Source organism: Centrocercus urophasianus, unplaced genomic scaffold (genome assembly GCF_019232065.1).
Source record: "Centrocercus urophasianus isolate 14NV4802_14NV808 unplaced genomic scaffold, USGS_Curo_1.0 seq_26, whole genome shotgun sequence".
Lineage (NCBI taxonomy): Eukaryota > Metazoa > Chordata > Aves > Galliformes > Phasianidae > Centrocercus > Centrocercus urophasianus.
In genome coordinates, this window is record NW_024884822.1 from 12,844,896 (window position 1) to 12,865,932 (window position 21,037).

At 39.5% G+C, this 21,037-nt stretch overlaps 1 protein-coding gene across 1 annotated transcript in view; it reads left to right on the forward strand.

Annotated features, from left to right (window-relative positions):
* Positions 1–21,037, forward strand: part of TRPC7 (transient receptor potential cation channel subfamily C member 7) — a 62,040-nt gene that overhangs the window by 5,999 nt on the left and 35,004 nt on the right. The window contains exon 3 of the mRNA XM_042826653.1: positions 17,539–17,721. Coding sequence (XP_042682587.1) covers positions 17,539–17,721 — 183 coding nt within the window. The remainder of the gene's footprint in view (positions 1–17,538; positions 17,722–21,037) is intronic.

The following is a 21,037-nucleotide window of genomic DNA, read 5'->3' on the forward strand; positions in this document are numbered from 1 at the left end:
TATGATTGCTTAGAATCTTTAGTTTGAAGCAGGAATAAAGCTTAAATTATTTTATTCCAAAAATGAAGACTCAGCTCCTGTAAGAAAGGTAAGTCTTTTTAACTGCTCAGTGTATTTTTAGAAGCAGAGTTCTAGAATCTGGTGTAATTGATTGAGAATCCAGAACATCTAGTTCTGTTCCAGTGATAAAAGGTATAAATTAAGCACTTTTGGTTTTCTGCAAAGTAATTAAAATCGCATTTCAACTTAATGGTTGAGTACTCCATCTCTGTATGATGAATTTCATTAAAAAAGAGGGGAGAAATAATAAAGAAATTGTTATGAAGTCAATTACCATGCCAAACAACGGTGGAACTTGCAGAACTCTCTGACAAGTTATTCAACATTTGCATTATCATAATGAGTTTGTAAGTGTCCAATGTCATTTGCATTATTTCTCTAAGTCATTTACATCTCATAAATAGCATTGTCTCCCTTTATAAAATAAATTAGTCATGAGAAAACTCATTTTCAGTGGTTCAGTCATCAACTTTAAGCTGTTTTCTGACTTACAACTATTGTGCAGCTACAATCACGATCAATGACACTGGGGTAATAAAGCATACATTGTGAGTAAACTGGGATAGAATGCCAGCCAGAAATCCATTATTTTTAATTTAGAAAACTATTCAAGTGTTAAAGCATCCATTTCATGACTTAAAGCTACATGATTGCTAATCTAAATCTGACAAGAAGCATGATCTCAAGCTGTTACCTTTGAAACAGTGTAGTAAGTATAACAAGTGGAAAAATACCCAAACCATGGACCTTTGAGGCAATAAAATTAGGGCAAAATCTTACACTGTCCTTTTTTTTCCCCTTATGAATCAGAATTGGAAGAACACAACAGTTTTAAAGAGAGTTGTTTTTATTTTCTCTCTGTCCTAGAAGAAGTCTCACTGAGTTTTCTGAGACAGCTGAGGGTTACTTTGGTGTGAAACCATGTGGGTTCACCCAAATTGTTAACATTAATATCTCATTAACGTTCCTTCTTCTTCTCAGTAGAGGACTGTCTCCTTGTGCAGAGCATGAGCAGTCTCAGTATATTGCATGCCTGTCAGCTCTGATAAGAGTCTTGCTGAAGGAATGCAAATCTACCAGAATCCCTCCTTTTGTTCATAGAGCTGCCAGCGTAGTCTAGACTGGCACTGGCAGGTACATGAATCCTCCAGGAGCAAACGAGATGGAATGCTGAATAGTCTCGTGATGGTTGGCCTCCATCTCCCCAGGCTGACAAACGGATGTGAATAAATCAAGAAAGGAAAATCACTAGAAAACATTTGCCAGTTTATAGTATTTTCAGGAATGTTTTCCAATTTTGCTGCCCAGTGAGAAGCTTCTGTGCAAAACACAAGTATGTATATTAATCAGGTACCTCTGAAGATAAGCTGACCCAGTAGTTTACTTTCACATTCTTTTAACATATTGCCATTTCTAGAAATAACAAATATCTCAAGATTATGATGTGCTTTGCTGTAGATGAAAATCAAATGTATGTATGTATTCAAAAATATTTATTCTTATTAACATAATCAATGTGGCACAGAATACAGCAGAAGCTTTTTTTTTCACAGATCATGACATTTTGAGAATTTATTTCTAGAAAAGAATGCATTCACTGGAGATGTGTTTAAGAAGTCCATAAAGTAGGAAAAATGTATGAAATCAAACAAGCTCCAGAGGTCTTTTGTGTGCATCTTAAAATAATATTTTCCACAACTTCATAGTTTGTATTGCTGAGGTTCTGTAGTTACCATCAGTGCTCCACAACTACATAGAATTATCCCTTGGAACTATTTTGAATCAGGTAATTATGCACAGTCTTAACAATGCAGTTTTTAAGAGGAACAAAAAGTCCTTGAAACTGAAGGGCACAAGTAAGATTTTAATAATGTAGGTGAAGAAATAGTAATTAAGGGCTAGATCACCTACCTCTGAAGAAACTCTTAGCATGAGATAATTAAAATATAAATGCAGAGCCTCTCACCTGCTGCTTGCTGCCCACAATCACTAATGCACCATTCATAGCAGTATTATTGAGGTTAAAATGGAAGCCTAGACGTGTGATAGAATCTCACTGCTGACCTTTGGCAGCACTTCTGCTGACTGATCAATAGGTCTTTAATACTGGGAGATGTTCTGGGTTACCAATCTGGGTGGATATGCTGCTCTATTGAACTCCTTTCTTGATGTGTTGATTTAGGCTCTGAAGGAAGATCAAGGCAGTCAATTACAATGTAAATTCCCCCATGTAGAAAGGAGCAGTGGAGACTCAGAACTGGAAGAAAGGTGGAAACTGACAGAGCCGATGGATGCCAGTGGTTTTATTGGAGCAGATTGACTATTGGGTTAAATCAGTGCTTTTTCAGTCAAGCTGAGATGAAACTGCAGAAGATGAGGATCAGTCCAGATACCTACAATAAATGCATAGTCTCGAATAAGCCATTATTTCCAGCAAATCTGATTTTTGCAAGGCTTGTTTATAAGGAAAAAAAAAAGAAAAATGTGAAATATTGTTACATTTATACAGAAATTATTTAATTTTTTAACTTTCAATTCTCTAATGTCAAAGTCCTCCCAAAAAGAATCAAACGAAAAAACTAAAAAGCTTTTTTATAAGCACTAGAAAACGAACTGCTTTCAGAGACGTATTCTGTGAGTCTAAAAATATGTAATTCAATCAGAATATCGTCCTCTCCCAAAAATTATTGTACTGGTTGTTTCTGCTGAGAATTGTCGCAATTTGAGTGCATTAAATGACCTGGCAGTTAGCCTAAAAATGAAGCAGGCAGGAAAGTCATCCAATGTGTATTCTTGAAATTTCGGAATACCTCCCAGTATTTGTACATGTTGCATGCATCTCATATTGTGCTTCTAAGTAGAGCTGAGTGTTAAGCACAGCTGGCTATAAAAGGAGGTGTTAAGTATCTGAAGCTCCAGGGGGAGGCTGTGCTTTTACTCAAACTGAAAGATCTATATACACTCCTATTTCTTTCAAAGTTGGCAGACCTTGAGCATGAGTCATAAAGCAAATAATCCTTCTGTCTTCGATCAGTGAATCCTGTTTGTTTTGCTCGTGCAAGTAAGCTTCCAGTGTGAATAACATAGGCAGGATTTGTCCACACAAATAAGACATTGCCTGTGAACCCAACTGGTAAAGGCTGCTCTTCTCTCCAGTCCAGGGAGATCAATCTTCCTCATGTCACCTTGGCATGAAGCTGGATGCAGATTTCTTCACAGATATTGGCTCTTCACAGCCAGGTGACTCTTCTAGGACGGAGATATTAATAGCAGAGTCAATAGAATCATTTCTGTGTGTCCACTGATCTCCTCTTGGAGATAATCTTTCTAGCAAACAGTCTGCAGAAATGTTTGCACCTTGCAACTTAAAGGCAGCATCAGGCCTTATTACAACACTTCACATCCTGCAAACGGAGAGAAAGAGCAGTAGCTCTGTTTGCTCTTTTTTTTAAGCTGTGATGGAGCACTCCTTCTTCTGGTGGGATCCCAACCCACACCCAGGTTTGTTTTGCAGCCTGGCATGCTCCAAAATACACGACATGCTTTGAGTGGTGAAGACAATCAGCCAATTCATTCTATTTAGCAATCCAGACAAATTCAATTACAGAATCACAAAGGAAGCTGTGAAAAATCTCATGAATTGTATGTGGTAAATAAGTTCTCAGCTCCTGTTGACTAAAATATTACTGAAGGTGTGATCAAAACCACCACCTGGAAAACATATGGTGTGTGCTCTTTGTTTATCAATCCTACCAACACTTTCTGTTCATTTACTATAGCACACGTTTTGTTTCTAACTGCTATATCTCTTGCTGATGCTCTCTGATTGACTGTAGTGCTTTCTCTAAACGATTTCAAGATCCAAAAGTGACCTTATCCTGTCTGTGTGTGTATGTGGCACATCCGGGCTCAGCTGGTTGATGGGCTGTGCCTGGCTGCTGCCCTATTTATGGGGAGCATTGGCTTGTGTGGCAGCAAGTCAAGTGTGTAGCTGCCTACAGAGATATGCCTGCTAGGAACTGCTTGTCATTTCAGTGGGGCTGCAGTAATGTGAGACAGCTGAGACTCAAAGCCATGAACCCTCAGGGAATCAAAAAGAATGGCAAAACATCCCAGGAGACTTAATGGCATGTATCAGTTAGGGATGATCTGGCATTCCTGCAATGAAACTTTTGCTCCTGTAACTCAGTACTACTTTTTTCTTCCTAGGTCGTTAATAGAATGTGCTTGACCAAAATACTGTAAGAAAAATAACCTTGTAAAATTCCTATGCATTTCTTGCTTTATCTCTGCAAACGTGGAATTTGCACCAGTCTGACCATACACTGAGTGATACTAGTGACACTGATACATAGTACTGCTGCTGCAAGACAATATGCACTGCTGTATCTGATTATATCTTGCTGAAAAGCTGCAGTTCTGTCCAAACAGAAGAATCTCTTTGGCATTTTTGCTCTCAGGACTGCCTGGAGGCATTCCCTAGGTTTATTTTCATTCCCATGAAAATAAAGACACTGCTGTGGGAATCTTCCTAATTAACTTCATGAACACTCTTGTAAATCAATAACTTTTTTTCTACTCTGACCAATTCTTCCACAAGTGATCCTTTTATCCCTCCATAATCCCTTGCTTCAATATTCTTTCTGGCATGCATCTTCCCTCTGACACCTTTTATTAGTGATATGTATTATTTCTGCAAGATGCTTACTGATGCCTCAGTGTTTTTATCTGGTCTTCCAGTTTTTTGTTTAATTTTCCAGCTATTTTGTTCTTTTTCTTTCATCCAGAGAGGATTTGTTTTTTCACAAAAGACAAATTTTCACACATGCAGCCTTGTTAGCTTTGCTGTTTCACTTTGCTGAGTTTTAGGAAGAGAAGACAGAGGGAACTTCTAAAGTCTCCATTGCAGGGAATATACTCACTCCTTTTTACTGCTGCTTTTACTTTCTCCTTCACAAATACCACTGGTCTTACCCAGCACCTATTTTGAAAATCAAGCACCGCCATCATAAAATCTTTTGAAAATATTAATTTCCAAAAATTATTTTCAACTATTTCCAACTGATGTCTTTTTTTGCACCACGTCTGCACAGCTGCAAAGGATCTGCTATTTCTCCTCCTGTGAGTTCTCTGATAACTGCTCCAAAAAGCGCTGCTCGGTAGTGAAAACCACCTCTCATTGCATCCCTTTCCTCTGCTGTCTCTTGTGTCTCATTGCTAAATTCCCAATTGAGAGAGCAGGCCAGCAGTTTATTCAGCTTTATCTCAAATTACTGCTTGATGACTCTGCCCTTTGATGTTGGGCCAGAACATCCCTTTCTGATGCTTCTTACTCTGCAACCTGGGTTCTAATTAGATCATCTTCTGTTTCTCCTATTGGCTTTATGCTACATCAATATCTTTGGCTCCTCAAAGGGAAATCCTTGCTGCCTTTCAGGCCATCTTGGTACCCAGTGTCAAAAGGATGAACTCAAGTTGTGAATCTTCTACCCAAATAAGTATAACCTCTGCAAACGAAGATAAAAACCGTCCAATGCTAAATGTACCTTCAGTGCAGAAGGCAAAAGAGTTATTTTTGTGATGAAAGCTGCTATTTCTAAAGGTACATGTATGGGAACTACTGAGTCACGGCCTGAACCTCTGATTGATCACCTGAGGCGAGCCTTGAGTCAGCCAGAGGAGCACAGCTGAAGGCAATTCACCTGTGCTGCCGGAAGGGGTGGAGCCTGGCTGCACCCCTCCTAGACCTATTTAAGAGCTGGCTACCAGTGGGGATAGATCTCTTCTGGAGATCACCTCTATTGGTGTTTTGTGGTGAGCCCAGCTGAAGGGTAAGCTATCCATTTTATTCTCTTTTGTTTTCACTGTCTACTTTGCCTAACTCTCTTGATTGTATTGTGATTATAACATCTTGATCTCTATTGATTATACAGTACAATAGTAACTTGTAACTTTCTGTTTTAAGTTGGGGGATGGATATGAACGTTTCCAGGCCAGTCTTTAATGAGGACATTATTTGTTCTTTGAGATGGGGTCCAGGATGTGATTTGGTATTTTTTAGCTTAAGAAAAGAATTGTCTTCCTTTTTCTTTTTACTCTCACCTAAAAACCATTTATCCAGACTGCCTTGAAAATGTGCACTTGAAGCATATGCTTCTTCTTTAAAAATTCTCTCTGGTTTTCACATACATAAGCAGGTACAACCAATTACCCAGCTCACAGTACAGGAAGGAATCCAGCTGGAAAAAAGCTCCTATTATTAAAATTTTAATTTATCGGATGAAATTAAATATTAAAATAAGAGAGCAAATAAGGAGTGATGGTGGAAGTAGCCTGGGAGAAGGAAAATACATTTAAGCCTCACAGTGAAATGTGTGTTTTGCTCGCAGAGTGGAGCTCTGCACGTGAGGAACTCATTTGCTGTGATGTTCTTTTTCAACCACAAATCCATAAATATTAAATTGTAAATTGGATTTTTCTTGAGAGCTAAACTGATTAGCCACATTTTGCATTGGTTTGTAGCAGGAACTACTGAAATATATTAATGTATAGAAAGAATCCTTCTGCTTTTATTTAAAAAAAAAAAACTCTCTTCTGTGGTTCCATTTACATTTGTATAAATTAAGAAGTATGCTCTCTATCTGGGGAACTGTTCTTGTGAGTGCTTTCTCTATGCCTGTTCTGTGATTAAATCATTTTCTGCCTGGCACATTGCCCAAGCAAAAATGGTTTTACAACGCTGCATGAGAAGGAAATCTCCAAAGCTTTTCAGAATGGGTTTGGTCAATGCCAAAGCTATGGTGCCTGGAGCTGTCTTCAAAAATATGTCTGTATGTGTGAACATGAAGGTACGTTAGCATCTGTCTGTATCTATTCACTGTAAAGCAGAGTAGTGGATGCTATGATTCACAGTGAAGGGTATAACTCAGCCACCTACAACCCACATCTGCACCTGGAACAAGTAAGGCCATTATTAATGAAAGCTGTAACTCTAGTGACAGCACAACTCACTGTGCAACTGCAGAAAATTGGATCCTGGTCACTGCTTACAAGGCCATTTAGCCTACTTTTTTGGGTGATTGAGTGACATTATTGCTAAATCTGCCGGCTGATGTTCGAGAAAAAGAAAGAGAAATCTTTAAAAAGTCAATGGAATGCTTTCTGCAGGGAAATGTTCTGATCTCTGTCCCGGAGGAACAAGCCCTTGAGAATACTGAAAGAATGGATGGGGAAAAAAGATTCAACAGGTCTAAGCAGAGATGTGTCAGTGTAAGAAACCTGAATATTTTCATTTTGTCCCCTTCAAAAAAACCTGTTTGGAGGAAATATGTAGTCCTGTGCTGATTTTACTGAGCCATTATTGAAATATATTTGAATGCAAAATACCTTATATAGTGTAATATTAATGTATTAATGTATTAATATATTTAATATATAGTGTGTTTTAATATATTCAGGAGATGAATAATCTCCTTTTCATTCTTTATAAAACTAAAATTTTTGGTAATGAATACGAGAGTCTCAAATTCAGACCATGTCTGAATTTTCTGTAGTCATTCTGAAGCGTAATATATCTTGTAATGGGTTGATGAGGAATGTGAGGTGTTTTGACAGCAGGCAAGAAATAATTCAGGAATAATTTCAAAAATTTAATTACGTATAAAGACTTCCACAACATTATTAATTTTGTATTTTGTAATAGCTTTATTGTGGAAGCAAAACTCCAGTATTTGGTAAAATCATGGCTCCTTTGACCGTCATATCCTCTTGGGATTTGCTGAAACCATGATTTCATCCTCATTCCTAAAAGAACTATGTACAGTGAAACCAGTGGGTCTGGTTACTGGGCACTGCTTATAGGTTCCTCACTTTGTATAAATGAGAAATAATCTGTTGCATCTCGCATGAAGAGATCCATCAGAGAAATCTAATCCATCAGCTGTTGTTTTGGTCAGTAGGATCCATGCTCTGCCACAAACTTTACCAACAGCCTGGACTGTCCCACAGCAGTGTATCTTTGTCTCTCCAGTCCTGGCTGCTGAGGGATTCTCATTTGTGCCTCAGCTGTGTCCCTGCTGTCTCTGTAGAGGAGCAGCTCGTGTTGTCTGCCGGCATTGCTGCCAGCTGCTAGTAGCACTGTGATAAATAGGGGGAATAATTTGGCCAGTTGCATGAGTTTAGTTAACAAAGACAGAGTGTTTTCCTTTCTTACCCACTGAGCGTGCAAGGCAAAGTGAGTCTTGGTGTTCTGACTCGGTGCATCTATCGGTGGAAACTCTGACAGGGCTCCTGCCACCTGTATCTGGCTGCTGCTACAGGAGAGGAGAGATGTGTTGGTCCTTCCCATGCCAGCCACCAGATCCTCCTGCAACAAGTGCAAAGTCTCTGTGACTTTGAGTGCGCCCTTACTCGCAATCGTTTTAGAGAGCGGTGCTTTTTTTCTCTTCTTTTCAGAATGGTTATAGGTCTAAAATTACACAGTAATACAATAACCCTCCCTTCTCCCCTCAGCACTAAATGCTACCAAGAGGGAACACTCTAGAGCGCCAAAGATGAAGACATTTTTCAGAAAGATGAAATCAAATTATTAGTGAGGCAAACAGATGGAAAATGATGCTATCACGATTGCACTATGAGAGTAACACAATATTGGTAAGCTTTGTGTTTAATTAGAAACATCAAATGCCCAAGCTTTCAGCTAATACCAGCATCAGTTTTTAGGGAATAGTTAACAGCCAAGCAATTTGTTATGAGCAAGATAACTGGTTTCCAAAGACTGCTGCTTATTATTCACGTTGGGCAAGGATATCTACTGCAACTACAAATGAGCGTAATTAGGACCATAGCTCTGAATGGAATAATAATATTAGATCAGCAGATGGGAGAATAAAGTCAGGTACATTTATCCAAGGCACTGTAGGGAATTCATATCATATTAATGAATGTAAACGAAGTAATGCATTCGGAGGTTTTCAAGTCCAATATCAAAGTGGATGCAGATGGGAAGTGATTTAGTTTAGCACTCATTGTGTTTGTAATTGTTGTTATTGTAGATAATTATAATGAACCCGGCCCCACTGCATCTAAGCAGACTATCCACGAGATTGTGGATAAACAGGAATGATATACAAATAATTTTACATTAGCACAAACTGGCGGTAGGTACTTTAGTGTCTATTGTTTTTGGCATTTACGTGATCAAAAATGCCAATTCCTGGAATGTAATTTGTTGCAGAGAATTTTACACCAGTGTAGTGTGAAAATTACTCATTGCCAAGCATGTCATTTCATGAGAATTAGCAGAGCATTATCTTGAAATGTGTACTTTGTCCTTTATAAAGAGAAGCTGTTGATGACAGGATGCAGGAAAACAGACTCTCTCCTTTGCTAAGCAAGTATTACCTGCACTTTGAACACCAGAGCATTTGCTTAATACCTCTGAACAGCCTGTCCTATTTATGTGACATCCAGGGACTCTATAGTTTATCTTCTGGAAACAGGTGTTTCAGCATAGGCATTCAAATGAGCCTGAGAAAATCTGCAGGAAGGTGAAAAACACCTTTTAATTTGTTGAGCAATTAAAAGCGCGTGGCTTACTTGTGATGTGTGTTTGAAAACCAGCTGAGGTTACGTGAAAGAGAAAGATGCCAAGCATTAAAATGCCATATTATGCTGAAAAGCTTCTATGCCAGCCTTGAGATTTTAAATACTCTGATTTTTTTTTTAAAAAAATGTTGTCAACCAACATCATTTCTGCTCTAAGTGCGTCTGAATGTCTTCAGAGAGATGGAAGAAGACTTTTGTTCTCCACTGAATAACACTGATTTTTTCTGTGCTCACATGCACTGTAGAGGTGCCCAGTGACGGTGCTTGTGAGGAAGAGGTGACATTGTGGGAAAGGAGTGCAGGAGCTGGAGGTGTCCTTCAAGAAACTTCTTTGATGCCTATTCAAAATGGTAATGCCCCTTTTGGGGTGAAAACTTCCAGTAAGTCAAGAGAGACATTAATTTCAGTGTTCATATGCACATGAAACTTACTTTAAATTGGAACTAGAAAAAAATTCTGTCAAAGTGCTTTAAAAAAACTGTAGAGGGGATTGATTTTAAAATCTTTTAATCTAGGAAACCTGAAGTTTTGGCTAATGACTTGGGAATGGCCTTCAGTCTCAAAACACAGCTTTTTCCTAAGATTATGTGATCAGATTCTTGTAGTTACTTCCCCACATAAGACATTTTACCACAATAAATGGTAAAAAATAAAGTTTTTAAAACTGCATAGGAAGAGGCTTTAAAGAAAATATAAAAATGAAATGTTTTGCACGTTCCAATGTTTTATTGGCAGAAAGAACATGCAGAACTGACCTGTTGGCTTTTATCCTACAGAAGCTGTGTTTATCACTTAAACAGTTTCCCAAAATTAATTGCTGGTAGAGACATAAAAGAGAGGAAAACAGTAGAAATAAGATGGGGACATTTCTTCTGCTTTTTATTTTACCCACTCAAAAATTCTTGGAATTTTCAGTAATAAACCAATTTATTTGATCTTTTTCTTGTGTTTATCACTTTAAATAATAAGCTTTACTCTGCATTCAGTATTATGAACCAATAATGGATATAAATTATAGTGCACAATGAGGTTTTTACTGAGGAAAAAAATAAAAGAAAAAAGAAACAGCCTTCTGCTTGACATAATTAATGTTAGATTACATCTGCTCCACCATTAATGATAAACATCTGCAGAAGGTTACTCAAACCACCACCAGACCTGTGAAAACACAAGAAATTTTAAAGAGATTTCCTGATTCCACGGTGGAAAATCCTTAACAGCACCTCAGCTGAGTTGTTGAACACGTTGGTGTATCTGCTGGGGAACAACTCCAAGGTGAACTGCAGAGTCGGTGGGTTGGTTTCATACAGCTCCACACCCTCGTTGAAGAGATGTTGTCTCAGAGATCAGCCTCTGCGGTGCACGTGAGGAGATGAATTGCAGCCAGAAAGCCTGACCTAGAGAGGAGAAAAGAGGTACAAAAAAAGCCACTGCAACAATAAATCATTCAGTGCAGCTGCCATTGAAATTCCTGCAGCAATGCATGGGATGATATTTTCATGGCTTCTTGGAAGCCACACAATTTTTGGTCCTCACTCAAAGCATACTGTTTTTTTCTGGACTTCTTTGGCGAAAACTGAAGTGAGCACAGCTCTGTCTGATTTGCCCTTGGGCTCTTTTGTAGCACACATCTCTTGTTGTCTCCTAACACTCCCTTACAGGATTTAACAGCACCCTTAGCCTTGAGGCATGGCTCCTCTGCAGCTCTCCACTGCAGCCCAGCACTGCAGGAAGCAGGCAGGTGCCCTCCTTATCTCTGCTCTATTTAGAAAGAACCAAACTGTTTGGAAAACAACACAGAAACATTTTTGAAATGTCAAACTTACATTTGAACAGCTTGTTTATTAAATTATGCTCTTTGGGGGTGAAGAAGTCAAGGTCTAGTTCATTGCAAAATGAACAAGTGGCATCTGTTCTACCTCCAGACATGCTTAACAAGAAGTACCTGAGGAGTAAAATGCTTTAAATGAGCACTTAGCTTCATTTTCAGAGATATGCCCACTGGATATGACAGAAAGCTCCTAAAAAAATTGCTGATGTGCTCCCATTTAGAAAGCACAAGAGCACAGACCAACTAGATGTTGCGCTGTCTGGAAAACTAACTGTAGAGGCTTGGCATCATCTATGCGTACAGGCATTTAGCCTGGAAAGAATAGAAATGCACTCAGCTGCAATCAAAGATACCAGCACTTAAGTGCACAGTCGGTGGAGCCCTGGGGAATGGACTCAGTGCCCCTGAGATGTGACAGAAGCAGTGTTAGAGCCCTTCTTAGCATCTCCTCCTGTTTCCTTCCCTCCTACAGACCTTGTGCTTTTTCCTTTGGAAGCATAAGGCTGGTCACAGGCTGTGTAAATACCCAGAAGGAAATTGGTCCAACAGCTTCTTAGCTGGCTTTTGCATTTTTCATGTGAAATCTAATTAGTAAATATTTCTAAGCACTTTGACTACTTGACATGATTGTTATTTAAAAAGCATGATTCAAATCTAGCATGTAATATTATTGGCTTCCCCCCTCCTTTCTCTTGCCTTTGTTTTCTTTCTACATGCATTGTTATCTGGGGGCATTTTCTGCTGGTTTTCACAGATCTCCTTCTGCGTTTTATTCTCTTTCTGCTGCTCCTCAAAATGATAATCCAATGCAATGCAATATTTCTCTCCGCGATATATGTGTACGTGTGACATAAACTAAACAGAGAGCCAAGATCTTCAAGGAGACACTGAGAACACAGCACATTTTAAGCTAGGCAGAAGTGCCAGATTTACTGCCAAATACACAGCTCCTGCATTGCTCACAAAAGAGAGGTTGGATATAGAAAGTATGCACCATGCAGTCAATCTGCGGTTGCACTGGAAACACACAGATGTTTTCTGGTGCCATGATAGACCCAGTCATGGGTGGGGAATGTGCATGGCCACGTGTTCTAGAAGTCTTGGACCTGTGTGGAAACCCTTGCAATGGAGTGGGACAGATTCACAGGACAGGCAATATTTAAAGGACAGAGTTTTAATATAATAATATGATACCGTAGAAGAAATACAAGTCATGGCTTGAAGCAGTGATGGAGCACCTGGTGAGAAGGTGGGACCAACCCAGGGGAGCTCAGGTGCATGCAATACAGTTGAGTGCCCAGAAGGGGTGGAGCCAGGATTTACCCCTTCCCAGACCTCATTTAAGGGTTGGCAGTAGAGGTGAGGGCTCCTCCTAGGAGATCCCTGTATACTTCAGCCTTCTGGAGGTAAGCAGCTTCTTTATTTTTGTGCATGCTACTGTTGTATTTGAGCAGATCCTCACTCGCTGCATCCTAGGGCCTTGCTGTTATTGCTGTGGTTTCCATTGTATTACAGATAGAGGTCCTAGCTATCCAGTTTACTCCCCCTTTTCCTATTAGATTTTTATTTAGCAGGGAAATGCATATGTTGGTAGACAACATTAGGCTGTGTTTTCTTTAATCGAAAAAGGTGGTAGGAAAAATCATTCTGATAAAGATATGTAGTTGTATACTCAAGGAGTGACTCATCTGTGATATTCACTTTTCTGGACAGCTAGACTAGGTTCAGTAGGTGCTAAAAGAAAAAGATAGTAGTAAAAACTAGGAATCTGGGAATTATCTCTGCCTGGAAAATCTAGTGATGACTTGTGCTTTCTGCTTTGCTCTTTGTGCATGTTATTTGGAAGCAATTATCAGAGTGAATTTAATTAAATGCCCTAAATGGTGACAGAGTGGTTTTCATGACTGGTGCACTTACACAAGTTGTTTTGTATTCATGTGTTGTTTGCTATTGTGTGGGTCTGCGGCCCACTGTGCTGTGAGTTATCTACAACAACTAGGAGAAAAAAGAAAAGTGAAATGTGAGCTTCAGCACATTGCTTGGAAGTATTTCATCAGCATCAGTAGGACTAAAACCTACAACGTTCTCTTAAGCCTGGGACTGAAAAGGCAGAGGGCTCAGCAGTGATTTTGAGGGTGGTTGAGGATGTATACAAAATGGCTTCATCCTCTCTCCTGAGCCATTGATGCTACTTCCTACTTCGTTTAGGAGGGACCCATAAGGATCATTGATTCTAGCTTCTGGAAATGCATCTGCAGAATTGACATTTAGAGGTCAGCACCTCTGGATGAGGTAGTTCCTCTCTGATCCTTGATATGACTGACATCTGGAACAGATTGTCTGGAGATGGGGTGGATGGCCCATCTTTGGAGATATCCACAGCCAGGCTGGATGAAGCTGTGAGCAACCTGATCTGACTGTGGGTGTCTCCGTTCAGGAGGGTTGGACTATGTGGCCTTTAAATGTCCCTTGCAACTCTAAGGACTCTTTGAAACAGCAGTTGGATTGTTTTGTTCATTTTGGTTTGTGTTTGTTAGCTAATCGAGAGAGATGGCTGCTTTTACTTCATGTTTCACATCATTTCTCAACTTTTACTCAGGATGTATCACTCTGACCTGAAAGAGCCCTCTTCTGGAGAAATCTGGGTGGTTTGGAACAGATGCAGAGATATGACAGAGTTCACTTAGAACATAATCAACAGATAATAATAGGGTACTCAGAGAAATTGCAGCGAATGACAAGTATCATCAGCCTTTTCAAAACAGCAGAATCAGACATTTTTAACTCCGCATGCACAACGGTGTCAGGAGAAGCAGGAAATAGCTAATCTTTAATTCTTATGTTCTAGCTTTAAAAAGATATTGTAAAATTGCAAAGGGAGATGCATTATCATAGGAGAATCACTGAGCACTGTGTGTTCTCATTAGCAAACAGCAGGATTTTCTGTGCTGACCATGAACATCGTGGAAACCAGCACAAAATGATGAATGATTCTGTAAGAGGAATCTAGGTTGAAGGCACAGCACTATGAGTGATCCCTGAGGTTTGCCTGAGAAATGCCTCCTGAGAGCAGCGAGCTGCTTTCCAGCCCAGTTACGTATCGATTGGGAAGTATTTTATTATTTCATTTTTACACATCCTGTATCTTGGTTAGACCCTCCTGTTTCTCGTGTGCACTTAAAATTAGAGAAAATAATTTTGAACAGAAAAATCATCCATTATGTCTGCAAGTGTACAAAATCAGAAGCAGCAATGGGCTTGCAGGGGATGTGAATAAAGCTGGGTTGTGATGGAGTGTTCCAGCTGGGAGCCTGCCATTTACAGTTGCCTCAGAAGCACTTTTCTAGTTGCTAAGTAAACTGCTTTCCTTAAAGGAAGCAGAAGAAGAAAAATAATGAGAGCTAATACATACGGGTTGTTCAGATGATGTGGAAATGGTGGTGAGAATTACCTGAAACATGCTGGCTAGGAGATAAGCTTGTGAACTTTGTAAACAGCGTACAAATAGGGAGTGTTATTACAGTTTAGCAAAGTTCTCACTCTTGTTTCTTTCAAACCTGCTGGGCTAATTAAGTGTCTCCATTACCTGGGGCACTTATGGACTTCTCTCCCAGCCTGTACCCCTTTTCAGATCCCCATTTGCAGTCCTTCGCAGCTCCTGCAGTTACTTTCAGGCTGATGTTTGATTCTGGGTGTCTGTTCTCCCAGTCTGTTTCAGTACAGAAAACATCTTGGCATGGTGGAGATTAAAGCACAGGATTGATTAGAGAGGAGAGCTTTGAATCCTTACAGTACAATCTTTCTCTTACATCTGACACTAGTGCACACTGGTAACATTCATTCCACAACCCCTATCTCCACAAAATACATAAATGGTCAATTTAAATGCAAATGTACCGTCATTTTCTGCCTGACCTTCAAGACATTTTATATGTTTGTGTCCTAATTTGGCCTTTTTAAACAAGACTTGGTGTCCCTGTTTCTTCTATAAGCATGTTCCTGCTCTACCAGAGATAAATACCTGCTTGTGGTTACGTTATGTCCCTTTTAATGAAGGTTGGAAGTTCTTGCTGACTTCCATTTTTGAGCACCATAATTGAAACATGGTAAATGACTGCAGTGCTCAAGAAGGAAATGGGAAACCCAGCCTTCAACATTTGGCACAAATACCTGCAGGATGTAAGGTATTTACCTTACTAGGTAGTAAGGTTCCTCCTCAGTTCCAGTTCCTCCTACCAGTTCCTCCTCACAGTAGGTCTTATCTGTAGAATATATCCCTGGCTCTGCTCTCACAAACACCCATCAGAAATGTTATCTTTCACTTTCTGCAAGAATCTCCCATCCTGGCCCTGAAGCACTTTTGGGCTACATGCAACTGATAATTTTGAGAGCAGTCTTGGGGTAGATATCTTGCTTTCCTAAAGACCTCAGGCTGGGAAACCCAAAGCACAGACAGGAGCCACATTTTCTACATCACTTCCTTAAGGGGCTGAATGTGAATTCCAGTTGTCATGGAAAATCTTCATGGATGAAACTCCAAGCCTTAGGAGGTAAACTGGAGGCTGGTGATTTCCCAGTTTTGTACACCCGTAAAGTGGATGCTTTGTCAACAAACAGTTGTGTGTTTTAAAAGGCAGTGCATCAATGTTGTGTTACCTGGACCTGACCTGGGAAACAGCAGACTTCAACCCATGTGACAGTATAATAACCAAGGTGTGTCTGTGAGAGGGCATCAGATGAGCCTCAAAAGCCATAGCAAAATTATTAAACCACTTTATTAAAGAAAATATTCATTGTCAGGAGCAACTTGGCTCTGAAGGGCAAAACACCCCTACCACTTCCAAAGGAATCTGGCAACCTCTAAGTGTAACACCATCTTTCAATCAGTGCTGTGCTGTCTAATTAACTAATGTTTGCACTTTTGTTTGAGATCATAGCTTTACAAGGAAGGCTAATATGTTGCTATGTTTAAATGGTAGAATTAATAATTTAGAAAATATGAGAGTACAAAGTCAGGTTACTCTTATCATATCATCAAAGTCAGGTTTAACTACCTTCTTTTTTAGCTTCTTGCTTAATTAGTTAAGCTGCTGAATTTAATTAACTCATCAAACTTAATTTGAAAAGATCTCTCAAATCAGTAGGAGCTTATCTTATGCTTATTATTTCTATTTGGTTAATGAAATCTTTAATATCACCATTTTGTTAGGATATTAATGGTAGTATTAATCGTGTTCTAATTTACTTCATTTACTCAGATGGTGGCATTTTCTTCATTTAAAGTGCCAGCATGTGAAAATCAATCACAGTTTAAGGCAGTGAAATTGCTCTTCTAGCCAGCTCTCAAGTCAGCTACGTATTATCTCTTTTCCATAAATGTAAATTGAGTTTGCAAGGTGAAGTTACTTCATGGAAGATCATGTTGGGTTTCTGAAGTCCTACATCTTAGAGAAATGTTATGAGGAAATTATCCTCTGGATGCTCTTTTGGAACAGCTTAACCATGTTGCTAGGTAGTATATTTGAAACTAAAACTGGTATTACAACTATCTAATTCATTTGAGCACATCTGGGTGTGATGCTGCAGCTTCATGATAGTCTGCCACTCCTTTATATTTATTAAAGAGTTTATTGCAAAAGGCATAAATGGTAAAATTTGATGTAAATTCAAACCCATTTGTTTGGGTATCTTTTCATTCCCCTAGAAGATATGCACAGAGGAGAGGCCATGCGATTGCTTAAATCAGGATTTCTATGCAGGCTATTCACCCATTCTGCAGAAAGTTTTATTGTGACTTAGGATATGCTGCTGGTAGAAACTTTGCTAATTAGTTGAGAAAGGAGTTCATATAGATTTGTACAAACCTAGTTCTATGCTGGCTGAAACCAAATGCTTCACTGCTGCTATTCCAGCCAGTATGATTTGCAGATGCATCCTTGCTCACAGTTGCTCCCTCAGGATGTTTTATTGTTATAGCTTCAGTCTGAGGCCAGCTCTCAAATGCACGGTTAAATAGCTTGTGTCTCTCTGTTTTTCCTTAGAACGACTACAGGAAGCTATCTATGCAATGCAAGGACTTTGTAGTGGGGGTTCTGGACCTGTGCAGAGACACTGAAGAAGTAGAAGCAATTCTGAATGGAGATGTGAACATACATCTATGCCCTGAGCATCACCGGCCAAGTCTGAGCAGAATTAAACTGGCGATTAAGTATGAGGTCAAAAAGGTAAGCTGCTTGTTTGGGTGGATACATCTCTGCATATCAATTAGATACTCACCTGGAAACTCAGTGAGAGATTTTGGTGAGACCAAGGCTGTTCTTTGAGTCCTAGCACTCTGTGGAAATGTTCATTGAATGGAGCACTTGATTCTGGCAAATTCTGGTCTGGGTGGTCCTGATTAATTTCTCCTACAATATGCATTGATAGAAACTGGGCTCCTGCAACGGGTTTGGAAGAGCATTCCAAATTTTCAAGCTAACATCTGCTCTCTTTCCTCTTGCACACCCATCAGATGCTTCAGTTGTCCTCTTGACTGTGTCACTCTGCTGTCAGAGACGGTCTTTTCCTGTTATGAAAGCCATTAATTGAAGAGAATCTTAGAGCTCTTATTTGAAATGAATTGCTTTTGTGTAGGAGCACATGGTTTGGCGCTGAGTACAGTTTCCTAGTATGCTGTATATAGCATTTGAGCCCAAGGTTAGTAAGGGTGCCTTTCCACAAGCTGGGTCAAGTTCAGCTAGCGAAGCTGTTGCTTTGGTAACAAGGGACCAAATTTGTTCTGATGATCTTTTAGAAAATGAACCCAAATGCAAGGTACTCAGCTCATCACCAAGGAGAAGCCCCACTCACCCGCAGACAGAGAGCTATTGCAGAGCTGGTCAGAACCTCGAGTTCTTTCAATATGTGAAGTTTTCTGTGCTATTTTCCTCCTTTATTCTTCTGAGCACTTGTCATCTTCTAGATACCAAAGCCATTACACAGAGCTGAATTGCTGCTGGTAATTGTGCTGCTTTGAGCGTGTTTGTCCTGGCTTAGACTGCCTCAAGGGAGTATTTCCTCAGTTTCTTATATTTTTATAACAGTTGGTTATTTTATGATGTCTGACCGCTAATTTAAGGCATCTGTGGTCTGCCATATACAGTTAGTTGTTTTGTTTTATAAATAACTTCATATGCTTGAGAAAGCTAAGCATCCTTTGTGGATCACAACCACTCCTTGCCTACAGATAATAACTGTTAATTACAGAATATGAACATTACTCATTGTTGACTCAGTTTAGCACATCTCAGAGCATCCTTTTCATCAGTGTTTGTGTGTAAGGTGAGCATTTAACTGCTAGCTGGAAAGTGAGATAGCTTCATTTGTGGGAGGCAGAGATGTGTTCAGATAAATGGCTTTGGTTATTGGCAGTGGCTTGTGATAATAAGCTGGTATTTATTGCACATGCTGAACAGAGATTGTGTTAGAGTAGCGTAGTAATGATTTCCTTAAGAGAAAATAGGTTTCAGGTACAAATTTAGGCTAGACATTTAGGCTCATGTATATGAAACCTGTGCTCCAAAACCTATTCTCATTGTAAAAAAAATTATATAATAGAAAGGGATGTGATGAAGAGCGAGTTGCCATAAGTATCTGATAAATTCTTGAACTGATTCTGTAAATTCCAGGTCACATTTGCAAAGTTAATGCAATGAAGAGACTACATCTGTGCCTGCTGCCCCTATTACTAAAATCCACCTACCTCTACCATTAGCATCAGCACTCCAATGGTCAGTTCTGCTTCCAGCTCCACAAGCTCCAAATGAGCCAGAGAAATTAACATATTTAAACTGGGGGGGGACAACTGGAATATTTTATTTGTTCCTTCTTGTGAACAGCAAGAAGAACCTTAGACAAGGCACCCTCAAGAACTTCACAACAGACTGGAGAAAAGCAAACGTTCAATACTGTAGGCTTATTCATTAAGCTAATATCCAAACTAAGTATTTGTATCCAAAGTTTCAAGAAATAACTTATTTTTCTTTAAATTTATCTCTACCTTTAGCTTCTACATCCACACTTTCTTATTAGGACTCTAAATGTCTATGGCAAGCTTCAGTTGATGAAGGTTTGCAGGGAACAACTTATACTGAAAATTATTTAATATCAATGGTTTTATTGCACAGCTGCTGATGCAATTCCCATTTAATCCCAATTTGTACCCATATGAGAGATTTAGGGATGCAATTAAGGTGAAGTTTGCTGTTTAAGTTATTAGTGCTAATTTTTTGTCCTGTCCCAGTATCTTAATTAAACAATATCCTTAATTTGGTAGTCATGCCCCTGAATGAGTGACAGTTGCTGGAGGTACAGGCTGCACTTCCCTGCACACAGAGCAACAGAGCAGTGAATTCAGTCATCAAACTCACACTTACTTTTAGCCAGATATATACTATTTCTCACACTTCTTTTATTTTAAGTTCAAATCTCTGCTTGGAAAATCCCTCTATACAAGGGCAGCTTGGTCTTGAACTGGAAGGGAGGCCAGAGCTGTTCACTCATCACACTGAAGGTACCCTGAAAGAGGGACTGAAGCCTTCTTGCATCATCTACGCAGGAACCTGCAGCTGGTAACTTCAGCAGATTTTGTTCTGAATGATCTTCCTCTGCACTGATGTATTGATCAGAATCACACAGAATCACAGAATCACAGAATCACCCGGGTTGGAAGGGACCTCAAGGATCATGTAGTTCCAACCCCCCTGCCTAGCAGGGCCACCACTCTTCTTATTTACAAAACCTCAGATGAAATAGAAACTCATTCAAGGAAAACACCAGAGGTTTCAGACTTCAGAGCCTTATCTGTCTCTTTGTACTCTTATTTCTATTTTTTTCCTGAAAAAGCTCTTAATGTATGTAAGACACTGCCAAGAAAGCAAGCTTAGGTCTCAGTAACATAATTGAGGTATTTTATATACAGGGGTAGTGAAGAATTAAGACATTTTGCTTGCAGGCATTTCACAGCAAGGAAAAAACTAAAATTGCAGTCATTTATAAAGCATCCTCTAAGAACTGCATTACAACTTTACCTGAAAGAACTAAACTATCACTTTGTACCCAGAAATTCTTGGAAAACTACACTCAAATACCCTCTGTTCAAGTTCACTGGGGATATTGCTCCCTTCAAATTAAGTACCTTAATGATTCGTGATTCCTTGAAAAATTATTACAGCGACTGTTACAATAGGAACAGTTTGTCAAGAGCGAAGTAAACGGTTTTCAAGTGTTTAAGCATTTATAAAGCCCTGGGTGCTTGTCAAGAGAAGGGCTTCTAGCATATGGCCTGGAATTGTTGCAAGCTTATTTTTGTTGCCTCCTGGTATAACCTAGCTGGGCTTTGCATGTGAACCCCAGTAAAGGTCTGGGTTCTTACTGCTCCATCAAAGGGAGGAGGAAGGCTGGGAGCAGTGGAGCCCTGTCGTGGCACAGCAGAGGGCTGGCAGTCTAAATCGAAGTGCTCTTCCCAGTGAAATAAAATAGCTGATCCCAATGACTGTACCA